General features: G+C 45.6%; 1 protein-coding gene and 1 pseudogene across 3 annotated transcripts in view; both read right to left on the bottom strand.

The window, feature by feature from the left end:
• LOC110530233 (ephrin type-B receptor 1) overlaps positions 1-15354 on the bottom strand; it is a 304623-nt gene that overhangs the window by 195535 nt on the left and 93734 nt on the right. For all 3 annotated transcript variants that reach the window (XM_036985804.2, XM_036985803.2, XM_090182142.1), the window contains exon 2: positions 9740-9804. In XM_036985804.2, coding sequence (XP_036841699.2) covers positions 9740-9804 — 65 coding nt within the window. The remainder of the gene's footprint in view (positions 1-9739; positions 9805-15354) is intronic.
• Positions 1870-2721, bottom strand: LOC149982046 (uncharacterized; annotated as a pseudogene).

The following is a 15354-nucleotide window of genomic DNA, read 5'->3' as shown; positions in this document are numbered from 1 at the left end:
AATCCATAGGCTTCATTAATGCCATTCAGACTTGAAGTCGATACAACAACTATAATAGCTGAGGTTCACAGATAGGTTCTGAACTAATTTTCATTCCAAACATTTTAGGGTCCATACACAGATCGGCTATATACTGTAGCTAGCTACACATCCAAAGTCATACAGTTATTTTTTTCCTCCACTACACAATAAGCAAGTAAAAAGTTAGCTAGCTATGTTACTTTAGCTACATTGCACGACAAAGCAAGTTTACACAATTGTACATTCAATTTGCAGTAAATGCTTTAGCTAGCTAAATTCTTTACATCCACTGTTTCCCAAGACGACAGCCTGGTTTGCTTGTTTTCTCAGGAGTCCCTAAAACATTAAACAACATGAATTACAATGTTATACTCATGTCATTACACCAGCTAGCAAGCTGGCTAATGTTAGCTAGTCAGCTAACTTGCTAAATAGCGATTTTTGTAAATTAACTTTATGACAAAAAAATATGCACGATCGTTTGCCTCGACATTAACTAACATATTCCTCTCAATTGTACATGTTTTGCTTGACTCGTTATGATGTTATAATTATTTACATTTGCTTTTGTCAATCATCTTTGCTGAAGAAAGTCACCAGGGATGGGTGGATCGTGTCAAATTCGTCATTGGAACCACTCGATATGATTGGTCATATAAAAGCCTTGGGACCCAAAATGCATAATTAGTGCTCTAACTCCCCCAGGTGGTGGTCTGGAGCAATGAAACAGTGACGCTGGGTACCTCTAAGTCCCGCGGTGTAAGCTTCGCAATTTTTAAAGGAGGAACCACTGTCCAATGATGTTTACATTTTTTGCACATTTGGAAATGATTTGGATGACAGTTTGAGGGAAATAAATGACAGCTAAACCTCTCTAAACAGAAACCTCGGGTCTCTCTTCCTTGTCCTCTTACCGAGACATCCTGCATCAGCTCCTACCTCATTCAGTGTATTCAGAATAGGCAACCTGCCTGAACACTACCCTACAATAAGATATAGTGTGTTTGACACAGAATTCCTTGCTAGAACTGTACATGCTCTAGGCAGAACATTTAAGACCTTTCAATGTCTGTAAATGTGGCTCAAGACTGAAGACAAAAGTTGCAGAAGGAACTACTGTACCATAGCTAAAGTCCATGTCTCTGTCGTATTCTGTCACAGTGGTATGTTTACAGTCAGCAGGGAGGTAAAACTATCACGTTACCAGGTCGGAAATGTTTTATTTGCCTTCATCAGTGAGAAGGGGTTTTGTATTACTGTGTCTTTTTAAAGGTGCAAAATGCAGGAATCGCTCCACCATTTCCTGACTGCTAACATTCTAATAGTTTGTCTAATTTCAGTTTGTGACAGAACAAACACTCACACAAACACACAGAGTGTAGATAATCATTGTACCATCTAAAACGCTGTGAAATATATTTTCAATATCCAAAAATATTGTAAACTCAGCAAAAAAAGAAATCCTCTCACTGTCAACTTTGTTTTCAGCAAACTTAACATGTGTAAATATTTGTATGAACATAACAAGATTCAACAACTGAGACATAAACTGAACCAGTTCCACAGACATGTGACTAACAGAAATGGAATAATGTGCCCTGAACAAAGGGGGGTAAAATTAAAAGTAACAGTCTCTGGTGTGGCTACCAGATGCATTAAGTACTGCAGTGCATCACCTCCTCATGGACTTCACCAGATTTGCCCGTTCTTGCTGTGAGATGTTACCCCACTCTTCCACCAAGGCACATGCAAGATCCCAGACATTTCTGGGGGGAATGGCCCTAGCCCTCACCCTACAATCCAACAGGTCCCAGACGTGCTAAATGGGATTGAGATTCGGGCTCTTCGCTAGCCATGGAAGAACACAGACATTCCTGTCTTGCAGGAAATCACGCACAGAACGAGCAGAATGGCTGGTGGCATTGTCATGCTGGAGGGTCCTTTCAGGGTGAGCCTGCAGGAAGGGTACCACATGAGGGAAGAGGATGTCTTCCCTGTAACACACAGCGTTGCCTGCAATGACGACAAGCTTAGTCCAATGATGCTATGACACACCGCCCCAGACCATGACGGACCCTCCACCTCCAAATTTATCTCGCTCCAGAATACAGGCTTCGGTGTAACGCTCATTTCATCCGACGATAAATGCGAATCCGACCATCAACCCTGGTGAGACAAAACCGCAATTCGTCAGTGAAGAGCACTTCTTTGCCAGTCCTGTCTGGTCCAGTGACGGTGGGTTTGTGCCCATAGGCGACGTTGTTGCCGGTGATGCCTTACAACAGGCCTACAAGCCCTCAGTCCAGCCTCGCTCAGCCTATTGCGGACAGTCTGAGAACTGATGGAGGGATTGTGCGTTCCTGGTGTAACTCGGGCAGTTGTTGTTGCCATCCTGTACCTGTCCCACAGGTGTGATGTTCAGATGTACAGCTCCTGTGCAGGTGTTGTTACACGTGGTCTGCCACTGCGGGGACGATCAGCTGTCCGTGCTGTCTCCCTGTAGTGCTGTCTTAGGCGTCTCACAGTATGGACATTGCCATTTATTGCCCTGGCCACATCTGCAGTCCTCATGCTTCCTTGCAGCATGCCTAAGGCACGTTCATGCAGATGAGCAGGGACCATGGGCATCGTTCTTTTGGTGTTTTTCAGAGTCAGTAGAAAGGCCTCTTTAGTGTCCAAATTTTTCATAACTGTGACCATAATTGCCTACCATCTGTAAACTATTAGTGTCTTATTGACCGTTCCACAGGTGCATGTTCATTAATTGTTTATGGTTCATTGAACAAGCATGGGAAACGGTGTATAAACCCTTTACAATCAAGATCTTAAAGTTTTATGAACTATTTTTGTAAGATGGTCCTGAAAAAGGGACGTTTCTTTTTTTGCTGAGTTTATTTTTAACCGAAAGTCAAATATGCGAAAACAAAACTTAAGAACGGGAGGCATAGAAATATCGCAAATATACCAGGTGACAGGGGGGCAGTATTGAGTAGTTTGGATGAATAAGGTGCCCAGAGTAAACTGCCTGCTACTCTGACCCAGATGCTATTATATGCATATTATTAGTAGCATTGGATAGAAAACACTCTGAAGTTTCTAAAACTGTTTGAATGATGTCTGTGAGTATAACAGAACTCATATGGCAGGCGAAAACCTGAGAAAAATCCAAAAAGGAAGTGGGAAATCTGAGGTTTGTAGTTTTTCAACTCTTTGCCATTCCAATATACAGAGGAAATGGGGTCATATTGCACTTCCTAATGCTTCCACTAGATGTCAACAGTCTTTAGAACTTTGTTTGAGGCTTCTATTGTGAAGTGGGGGCGAATGAGAGCTGATTGAGCCAGGTGTCTGGCAGAGTGCCATAGGCTCTGAGGCGCGGTCATGAGAGACTTCAAATCAAATCAAATCAAATCAAATTTTATTTGTCACATACACATGGTTAGCAGATGTTGATGCGAGTGTAGCGAAATGCTTGTGCTTCTAGTTCCGACAATGCAGTAATAACCAACAAGTAATCTAACTAACAATTCCAAAACTACTGTATTGTACACAGTGTGAGGGGATAAAGAATATGTACATAAGGATATATGAATGAGTGATGGTACAGAGCAGCATAGTCAAGATACAGTAGATGGTATCAAGTACAGTATATACATATGAGATGAGTATGTAAACTAAGTGGCATAGTTAAAGTGGCTAGTGATACATGTATTACATAAGGATACAGTCGATGATATAGAGTACAGTATATACGTATGCATATGAGATGAATAATGTAGGGTAAGTAACATTATATAAGGTAGCATTGTTTAAAGTGGCTAGTGATATATTTACATCATTTCCCATCAATTCCCATTATTAAAGTGGCTGGAGTTGAGTCAGTGTCAGTGTGTTGGCAGCAGCCGCTCAATGTTAGTGGTGGCTGTTTAACAGTCTGATGGCCTTGAGATAGAAGCTGTTTTTCAGTCTCTCGGTCCCAGCTTTGATGCACCTGTACTGACCTCGCCTTCTGGATGATAGCGGGGTGAACAGGCAGTGGCTCGGGTGGTTGATGTCCTTGATGATCTTTATGGCCTTCCTGTGACATCGGGTGGTGTAGGTGTCCTGGAGGGCAGGTAGTTTGCCCCCGGTGATGCGTTGTGCAGACCTCACTACCCTCTGGAGAGCCTTACGGTTGAGGGCGGAGCAGTTGCCGTACCAGGCGGTGATACAGCCCGCCAGGATGCTCTCGATTGTGCATCTGTAGAAGGTTGTGAGTGCTTTTGGTGACAAGCCGAATTTCTTCAGCCTCCTGAGGTTGAAGAGGCGCTGCTGCGCCTTCTTCACAATGCTGTCTGTGTGAGTGGACCAATTCAGTTTGTCTGTGATGTGTATGCCGAGGAACTTAAAACTTGCTACCCTCTCCACTACTGTTCCATCGATGTGGATAGGGGGGTGTTCCCTCTGCTGTTTCCTGAAGTCCACAATCATCTCCTTAGTTTTGTTGACGTTGAGTGTGAGGTTATTTTCCTGACACCACACTCCGAGGGCCCTCACCTCCTCCCTGTAGGCCGTCTCGTCGTTGTTGGTAATCAAGCCTACCACTGTTGTGTCGTCCGCAAACTTGATGATTGAGTTGGAGGCGTGCGTGGCCACGCAGTCGTGGGTGAACAGGGAGTACAGGAGAGGGCTCAGAACGCACCCTTGTGGGGCCCCAGTGTTGAGGATCAGCGGGGAGGAGATGTTGTTGCCTACCCTCACCACCTGGGGGCGGCCCGTCAGGAAGTCCAGTACCCAGTTGCACAGGGCGGGGTCGAGACCCAGGGTCTCGAGCTTGATGACGAGCTTGGAGGGTACTATGGTGTTGAATGCTGAGCTGTAGTCAATGAACAGCATTCTCACATAGGTATTCCTCTTGTCCAGATGGGTTAGGGCAGTGTGCAGTGTGGTTGAGATTGCATCGTCTGTGGACCTATTTGGGCGGTAAGCAAATTGGAGTGGGTCTAGGGTGTCAGGTAGGGTGGAGGTGATATGGTCCTTGACTAGTCTCTCAAAGCACTTCATGATGACGGAAGTGAGTGCTACGGGGCGGTAGTCGTTTAGCTAAGTTACCTTAGCTTTCTTGGGAACAGGAACAATGGTGGCCCTCTTGAAGCATGTGGGAACAGCAGACTGGTATAGGGATTGATTGAATATGGCCATAAACACACCGGCCAGCTGGTCTGCGCATGCTCTGAGGGCGCGGCTGGGGATGCCGTCTGGGTCTGCAGCCTTGCGAGGGTTAACACGTTTAAATGTCTTACTCACCTCGGCTGCAGTGAAGGAGAGACCGCATGTTTTCGTTGCAGGCCGTGTCAGTGGCACTGTATTGTCCTCAAAGCGGGCAAAAAAGTTATTTAGTCTGCCTGGGAGCAGGACATCCTGGTCCGTTACTGGGCTGGATTTCTTCCTGTAGTCCGTGATTGACTGTAGACCCTGCCACATGCCTCTTGTGTCTGAGCCGTTGAATTGAGATTCTACTTTGTCTCTGTACTGACGCTTAGCTTGTTTGATAGCCTTGCGGAGGGAATAGCTGCACTGTTTGTATTCGGTCATGTTACCAGACACCTTGCCCTGATTAAAAGCAGTGGTTCGCGCTTTCAGTTTCACGCGAATGCTGCCATCAATCCACGGTTTCTGGTTAGGGAATGTTTTAATCGTTGCTATGGGAACGACATCTTCAACGCACGTTCTAATGAACTCGCACACCGAATCAGCGTATTCGTCAATGTTGTTGTCTGACGCAATACGAAACATGTCCCAGTCCACGTGATGGAAGCAGTCTTGGAGTGTGGAGTCAGCTTGGTCGGACCAGCGTTGGACAGACCTCAACGTGGGAGGCTCTTGTTTTAGTTTCTGTCTGTAGGCAGGGATCAACAAAATGGAGTCGTGGTCAGCTTTTCCGAAAGGGGGGCGGGGCAGGGCCTTATATGCGTTGCGGAAGTTATATTTAGACTTAGCTCTCGTTCCATTGCTTTTCTACAGACATAGGAATTCTCCGGTTGGAACATTATTGAACATGTATTATTTATTATTATTAAAACATCCTAAAGATTGATTGTATACTTAGTTTGACAAGTTTCACGGGAGGTAATATAACTTTTTGAACTTTTCGTCCGACATTCAGCTGGACCTGAACGCGCGCTAACAAAAGAAGCTATTTGGACATAAATGATGAGCTTTATCGAACAAATCAAACATTTATCGTGGAACTGGGATTCCTGGGAGTGCATTCTGATGAAGATCATCAAAGGTAAGTGAATATTTATAATGCTATTTCTGACTAATGTTGACTACACAATATGGCGGATATCTTTTTGGCTGCTTTGTTGTCTGAACGCTGTACTCAGATTATTACATGGTTTGCTTTTTCCGTAAAGTTTTTTTGAAATCTGACACATCAGTTGCATTAAGGAGCAGGTTCTCTCTAATTCCATGTATAACACTTGTATTTTCATCAACATTTATGATGAGTATTTCTGTGAATTGATGTGTCTCTCTGCACAATCACCGCATGTTTTAGAACTACTGAACATAACATGCCAATGTAAAATGAGATTTCTTGATATAAATATGCACTTTATCGAACAAAACATACATGTATTGTGTAACATGATGATGAGTGTCATCTGATGAAGATCATCAAAGGTTAGTGATTAATTTTATCTCTATTTCTGCTTTTTGTGACTCCACTCTTTGGCTGGAAAAATGGCTGTGTTTTTCTGTGAGTTGGTGGTGACCTAACATAATCGTTTGTGGTGCTTTCACTGTGAAGCATTTTTTAAATCAGACACTGTGGCTGGATTAACGAGAATTTTATCTTTAAAATGGTGTCAAATGCTTGTATGCTTGAGGAATTTTAATTAAGAGATTTTTGTTGTTTTGAATTTGGCGCCCTGCACTTTCACTGGCTGTTGGCGAGGTGGGATGCTACCGTCCCACATATCCCAGAGAGATTTTAACAACAGTATTTCTTTTGGAGAACCGTCATCAAGTTCTTTCTGGAAATAAAATGATGAAATGAAATGGGGAATGGAGAATGCTGACCACCTCCATTGTAAAAACTGTACAACAGAATGAGACTAATACAAACATCCCTTCTTTTGAATCCTTTCTGTCCCCTGTGTCTCATGTGCATGCTGAGGACTATGGTTGGTGAGAGGTGGCTAGGCCAAGGCCCAACCAATGCCAGGCAGAATGAACCACATTCTCTTTGATACACTGTTACCCATCAGACATCCTGTTAGTCTCCACACCCTTTAGAGCTCTCATCTAAGACACACACACACACACACACCCTCAGCCCAGCTCTGCCCTTGGCTCAGCTGCGGGACTACATCATGGCCTATTCTTAGCAGGCCACTCGCTCATTCAGGAGGACAAAAGCAGCGTTTAGCCACTTACCATCCATCGTGCTATCAGAATGAGTCAGTGCGCGCATGTGTGTGTGTCAGCCTGAAGCAAGTCCCATGTTTCTCTGTAGTGCTCTTTGTGGCGTGAAACTCCTTGGATGTGTCTGTAAAACGCTTCATAAAATGCCAAAGAGCCTGTTCATGTTAGACACAGCTGCTGGTTGTTTTACACAACATAGCTGCTGCATGATTCACTGTGCTACGGTCTGGGAGGTACTAGTATGCTAAGGAAAGGAGCAAGTGTGGCATTTCCGTTCATGCAGAAAAAGGATGTAGCCGGAAACCCACAAGAATCCAAATCTGTTAAATCCGACCCAATCCAGTATTTTCCACAAGCACATGGAGTAGCCAGCCAAATAGAAAAAGTAGCCAGCCAGGATCCCCCAAGCCATATGATAAAAAAAATGCTTGTTTAACAATTGACCCACAGATTTCTTCTTAAATAATCCTGCAGGTCTGCTGACTTCAAGCTTCCTTTTAAGAGGCATTATCTCAGCAATTCTTTCTTTAAGCCAGTTAAGAACAAATTCTTATTTACAATGACGGCCTACTCCGGCCATGCCCTAACCAGGACAGCACTGGGCCAATTGTGTGCCTCTCTATGGAACTCCCAATCACCACTGGTTGTGATACAGCCTGGAATCGAACCAGGTCTGTAGTGACACTTATTGCATCGAGATGCAGAGCCTTAGACCGCTGCGCCACTCGGGAGCCAAGATTAAAGCAGGCGTTAATCATGGGCTTTGCTACACAGAAAGCAGCAGTTCCATTGTCAACACTTTGATTCTAGACGTACATCAACATCTGATAACACCATATAAGTATCATTAGCTTTTAAAACAATTCAATCCATTTTCTTGTATCATATTTTGGACCAGAGTGAGGCGCTCTCTCCACTAGTCTACCTACTGTTCCTGCAGTGAGGAGGATTCACCATCGTCATCAAAAGTTTTCATCATTTATCTGCAGATAATCACCAAAAACCCTACCAGTATGCAAATTAGGGAGTCAAATGAACAGCTCTCTTTCCGACGCGATTTCAGGAGGCTACTAACAAGTCACGCACTTTAAAGTCGCTGTCTGGCAAGTCCCGATGGACTTCATATCAAAAACACAAATGAGAACTTTAGTTTACTTGTCCCGAAGCGATACTATGGATACATAACTAGGTTGTATGATTTCTGAATGGTAAGGACATATGAGATTGACTTTATTCAGTCAGTTCAACACCTTTTCTAAACTAGTCAAGCTTGCCGTTCGTCAGTCGAATCACAGTAAGCCTATGCGCCAGCATTTCGTGGCTGCAGATGAAACACGCAAAATAAAATAAATGAATGTGCCAGAAAACAGGCTAAGTGGATTTCGACTCACCGTTACCATAAATGGAACATGCAAATTGACGCACACAGATGACGTAGGAGCATCATGCTCCCCTCCCTCCGCGTAAAGAAAAGTGACTGCAACCACAGCGTACACAACACACACACCCAGGTACCGGGAGCCCTGTCATCGCTCACTTTGTGACTGACAGGCACCTAGACTATCAATAGATCGCTAGAAGATGCATAGCGGGAGAGGGCTCGGCTGACTTCTTTTTTTCTAACTTGGCAAATTGTTTTTAAAAAAAAGTAGCCCAGTTAATTTAAGTGGAAAAAGTACCCGGCTGAAAATGTGTATGTACCCGGCTGTATAGCCGACAGCCGGTGCTAGTGACCTTGCTCCTCTTTAGCCCGCTTCCTCCCCTGGATAACTGTATCATTACACTGAAGCTTTACTGTAGCATTATAGCTGTCTTATCCCCTATAGCCTCTATTGAAGTGATCTGGGCTGGCTTTCACTGGCTTAAGTGGACCCATTATGTAATTAAGTCATTACGAGCGGGGATGGGACGGAGAAGAAAAAAAATACTGCAATCGGGATCGCACTACTCTACTACGCTGCTGTAGTTCTATGGCATGGCTGTCTGTCTGTCTGTCTGGGGAAAGACAGTATTGTACATGCTGGGGATGATATTGATCGACTCATTGGGCTACGGAGACAAAGGCCAATCAAAGGGTATTTGTACTGGGGTTATACAGTTCCTTGGCTTGCATTATCATACGGCATAACCATTTAGCCCTCCTAGAATGGTATTGCTAGCCATTTACACCTAAAGTGGTCGGGGAAACATTGAGCCAGAGAAGATTGAAAATGATCAACTTGGAGAGAAGGTAACCGTGGACGGTACAGACAAATCCCATAACTACTTTCCATGGTGCTGTCTGGAGTCCTATAAGGATGTTACTCACCCCAGACGCAGGGTAGGCCGTCCAGCCTAGCTCAGCCGTAGCCACCCGTGTGTCCATCAACGTTTCTGAGAGAGAGAGAGAGAGAGACAGAGAGAGAGACAGAGAGACAGAGAGAGAGAGAGACAGAGAGAGAGAGAGAGACAGAGAGACAGAGAGACAGAGAGACAGAGAGAGAGAGAGAGAGAGACAGAGAGACAGAGAGACAGAGAGAGAGAGAGACAGAGAGAGAGAGAGAGAGAGAGAGAGAGACAGAGAGAGAGAGAGAGAGAGAGAGAGACAGAGAGAGAGACAGAGAGACAGATAGAGAGAGAGACAGAGAGAGAGAGAGACAGAGAGACAGAGAGACAGAGAGAGAGAGAGAGAGAGAGACAGAGAGACAGAGAGACAGAGAGAGAGAGACAGGTTAGTCAGTTATAAAACAAAGTATGTTGTCGTACATTCTCACTCCTGTCCCATGGTTGAGGTTAAGCCATGAATGAGCACTTTGATGAGTTTTACTGCAGAAATGACCAGAGTTCTGTTCCAGAAAAGAACACCTGATGACAGAAAGTAAATGGACCTGCTCGACTTATCCTCAATTTCCACTTCTCTTCTGTTTGGAAAAAGAGAGAAATAGAACAAAGAGTAGCATTGCTCTATTGGAGTGGAATGTCGAGGACCAGTAGATTCTAGCACTAGAGTGCTGAACATTATCTCACTGTGTGTGTGTGTGACTCTGTCTGTGTGCGTGTGTGTGCACACTGGGTGTGTGTGCGCACTGGGTGTGTATGCAGAGTGTTTGTGTGCTGAGTGTGTGTGTGCTGAGTGTGTGTGTGTCTGCGCGCGTGTGTGTGTGCCGAGTGCTGTGCTTTGTGCCATTGTTTACCCAGCGTGATTTCTCTCATCACTGTAGAGGGCTCTCCACAGCCGACCAAGCCATTTCCACTCACCTGTTTACTTAAGAAACACCATCAGAGCACCATCAGAGCACTGACAGCCTGCTAGCCTGGCCAGAGGGAACACACTCTGGCCATAGTTCACTGCATATACTGGATAGAACACCAGTCACCCAGTGGTACTTTACTGCTGTGTTGGAACAATAGTGTGCACTAACCCTCTGGGTCTCAAAGACCAGGGTTTGTGACCACTGGTATAGAACAACCAAAAGGTGAAGAGAGACACACCCACTCACCTACTCGCCACGTGTCATTATGTCAAATCAGTTTGCATTACTCCAAAACAAATGAATTGCCTACACCCACATCTGGCCTTAATGGCCATGTACTCTTATAATCTCCACCAAAAGGATGGGTATCCCCATCCCCCCTCACTCTCTACCTCCCCCCTCTCCCCCTCTCTCTCACCCTAACTCTCCCCGACATCCCGCAGACAAATAGACCTGGCACCAGTCCTGAGGCATTTGTCAGCCCGTGTTGATTCATATCTGCAGCGTTGGCACGCCGTCAGTGTCACTAAAAGCTGATATTGTTCCAGGCAAGAGAAGGCGTCTTGTAGGAAGTCACCCAAACAATAGTTTGCCATCTTGGTATATCTGGTGCCAACTGCCAAGGACCCGATTGTGTTTGTTGTCTGAAGAAATGAAAATGCTGAATGCTGAGAATGCTGAGAATATACCAGGAAGATGTGATTTCGGGAATATGTGAATTTCAGGAAGATGTGATTTCGGAAAGATGTGATTTCGGGGTTGATCTAGGGATGGAAACACACCCTTAAACTGATCAGACTTATTTTAACTGACCTCAACCAATCCTAATACGATTCCTTAATCTAAACCATATCTTATGTCACGTCTCTTAACTGATTGTGAAATACTGTTGGTGAGAAATGGTGAGAATAGCATAGTGCAGTTGATTGATGGGTGAGCAGAAGACAGTAGAGGGTGGTTTCAGTGCCAATCTCCTCTTCCCTGACAGAAACTGTCCACAGAGCACCAAACCAATTAGCCCTGGTGGTGATTCAGCTAAAGGTTTCTGCTGTGGTACTACTGTAGTGCACACACACACACACACACACACACACACACGCAAGCGCACACACACCAATCTCCCATGTTCTTTTGCGCTGACAGCCTTGTTCACACTGGGTTTCCATCAGGCAATTTCAATTTCTCCTCAGATAAAGCTTTGGTCTGTCACCACTGTCTGCTTGTTTTGTCTGTCTGTCTGTCTGCCTGTCTATCTGTCTGTCTGTCAAGACTGATGGAGCTTTACGCACCAGCCACCAGGCTCTGTCACGGGGCCTGCATCCATGGGCTTGCTCAGGGGAAATCACTGAGGCTTTAGTCAAACCCCAAGGAGATTGGAAAAGCCATTTCCCCGTTCCTTTTGAAGAGGGAGGGAGGGGTTGGGAGTAGAGGGGGTAGTGAGGCAGGGAAAGGCAGGGATGGGAGAGGAAGGAGAGAGAAATGAGTGAGGAGGGGAGACTGAGGATTTGAAACGGAGGGAGGTAGGGCAGGGCGAGAGGTCGAAGGCCCCTGGGGGGGACCCATCGTGTCATGTGGCTAGCCCCCATTAGCAGAGTCTCAGTGTGACAGATGAGTGAATGAGGGACGCTACAAGGACATTAGAAGATGGGCTGGACTGAGGTCCCATGGGGTGAGGAGAGAGAGTGGGCCCTCCTTATGCCACAGCTCGGGCACCTGTCCACTGCTCATCCCTCTGTGGCTTGACAAAGGTGATCTAATAATGGAGAAAATCGAATGGAAATGTTCAATGTCGCATGAAAGTGCTACAATGCACACTTGCTCGCTAACCGTCCCAATGTAACGAGACCGATGTCCCAGTTCTCTAATATGGCATCCCAGACTCCACTTCTTTTCCTTACGAGTGGATTGATAAATATTTCATCATAATTGTTTCCACATTGCTGTTACCAAGCTGTTGGGATATCCTAAAGGCTAAGATACCTCCCCGTTCCCTGCCAGTGCCAACTCTGTCCCTAGCCCAGGTCCTTCCACACTAGGCTAATTGTTTTAGTGCTATAAAAGCCCCATAAAACAATTTTGTCCTCTTTTCTTCCAGCGTCAAATCACCCGGCAATTAGACCTGACCACATCTAACCATGCCTCCCTGCTAACCATTCAGCCCTTAGCACCCAGGATCCCCCAGTGGAAGAAAATAGGACGCCTTTCTTGTCCTCCGCTTCGGAGGGCTCAATAGTGTTTCCCTGTGTTTTACATGTTGCCTCGTCAGCGTTACCTGCATCAGGGAGATACATTGAAAACAGCAGGTTTCTAAGAAATTCCGTCTGTAACGAACTGATACAACTATGTTAGTGTTTTGGGTTGTTCAGTGTATTGTATTTGTAAAGTATGCGAATCCTTATCAATCCATAGCAAGAACAATAGAAAAGTATAGGCTTTAATGTATAAAGTCATTAAGCTGGCAGCAAGGCCAGAAGGCCATATCGAATGGAATAGATCAGAGAGGATTTGTTATAATAGAATGATTCAGGAATGACTGGTCCTTTGCTCAATGTGTGTATCATTCGTTACAGCCACCCGCCACACCAATTAAAGTGAATCAGTTGGTTTGCTATAGTTCAGCCCAGTGCTCATCACTGCTCAGTATAACTGGGCCTTCTAGGGTGTGTACAGGGGAGAGAGGATTCAATTTAATCTATCTGTAGAATATGGACAATAGGCTTATCGTTGATCATTGGTGTAATTGTTTGCTGCTATAACGAGCCTCCACTCTTCTGGGAAGGCTTTCCTCGAGATGTTGGAACATTGCTGCGGGGACAGCCACAAGAGCATTAGTGAGGTCGGCCAATGATCTTGGTTGATTAGGCCTGGCTCGCAGTCGGAGGTCAGGGCTCTGTGCAGGCCAGCTAAGTTCTTCCACACCGATCTCGAACAAACTATTTCTGTATGGCACTCGCTTTGTGCACGGTAGTATTGTCAAGCTGAAACTATAAAGGGCCTTCCCCAAATTGTTGGAAGCACAGAATCCTCTAGATTGTCATTGTATGCTGTAGCGTTAAGATTTTCCAGCACTGGAACTAAGGGGCCTAGCCCAAACCATGAAAATCAGCCCCAGACCAGTATTCCTCCACCACTAAACTTTAAAGTTTGCGTTATGCATTAAGGCAGGTAGTTTTCTCCAGGCATCCGCCAAATCCAGATTAGTCCGTTGGACTGCCAGATGGTGAAGCGTGATTCATAACTCCAGAGAACGCGTTTCCACTGCTCCAGAGTCCAATAGCGAAGAGCTTTACACCACTCCAGTCGACACTTGGCATTGTGCATGGTGATCTTAGGCTTGTGTGCGGCTGCTCGGCCATGGAAACCCATTTCATGAAGCTCCCGACGAACAGTGCTTGTGCTGACGTTGCTTGATAGTGAGTGTTACAACCGAAGACAGACTATTTTTACACGTCAGCCCCTGGCGGTCCCGTCCTGTAAGCTTGTGTGGCCTACCGCTTCATGGCTGAGCCCTTGTTGCTCGTAGATGTTTCCACTTCACAATAACAGCACTTACAGTTGAAGCTTACAGGGAAGCTCTAGTAGGGCAGACATTTGATGAACTGACTTGCTGGAAATGTGGCATCCTTTGTCGGTGCCACGTTAAAAGTCACTGAACTCTTCAGTAAAGGCCATTCTACTACCAATGTTTGTCTGTAGAGATTACATGGCCGTGTGCTCGATTTTATACACCTGTCAACAACGGGTCTGGCTGAAATAGCCTAATCCACTCATTTGAAGAGCTGTCCACAAACTTTTGAGGGATGGAGGTAGAGAGGGAGGTAGAGAGCAAAGAAAGGGGGGAGTACTGCGACTGCATTCAACATTGATGAGGCTCCTGCGTCTGCGATCGATACCTCCAGCCCTCTTCACACAATTACACGTCAGCACGTGCTCGCATGATGCATTACAGCGGACACGGATGATCACCCGTTGCCAATAGGAGCTGCAGGATCCCATTTATACACATACTGTAGGTAGCCTATAAGGAAAGCCAATACAAGACACAGAAGAGACAAAGGGAGAAAAAAACAAATGCCACTGTGTTGTTCAGTGTTCAGATACAGGTTGAGGAGGGTTGTCTGGTGAATTGTCACCGGTATGTGACAGAGTGAGGGGCCGGGAGTGTCATTTTCTCCCTTTGTGGTGATGCCTGTATGCAGAGGGGGTCGATATGACATGTGGTGCGGCGGCTTTTGGCTGCTCACTCTTCCTCTGCCAATACGGCCACAAATTCTCAGAGGGCCCCCATCCCCCACACCCCCAACCCATATTTGAATCCCCATCCCTCCACCCCTCCTTCTCAACCCCCCTTTCTGGTCAACTGTAGGATGAGAGCACTTTGTGAGTCAATATGACAATCTGATCCAACATTAGGTCACCTTCTTCATGTGATTACTACTGTCTGAAGAATGTCAACACTGAGGATTAGAAATAAAAAGGGGGGAGTTTTTTGCTGAACAAATGGAGCGGAGGCTCCCTGCCTATCTTTGCCGTATGGCCGCCAATGGGGAAGCCATTCACTCACAGACAGCACTCAGGGAAATTAAAACCGGGGAATGGGATTGGTCGAAATGTCGTTACAGCAGAGTCCCAGGCTCTTGCGAGGGCTTATTGGATTCCAAACCAACATCGTGTTTCAGGATCGGTTGAG

The sequence above is a fragment of the Oncorhynchus mykiss genome, chromosome 8 (genome assembly GCF_057628025.1).
Source record: "Oncorhynchus mykiss isolate SJ-2025 chromosome 8, ASM5762802v1, whole genome shotgun sequence".
NCBI classification, from domain to species: domain Eukaryota; kingdom Metazoa; phylum Chordata; class Actinopteri; order Salmoniformes; family Salmonidae; genus Oncorhynchus; species Oncorhynchus mykiss.
The sequence above is the reverse complement of the archived record's forward strand: the minus strand, read 5'-3'. Positions and strand labels throughout refer to the sequence as shown.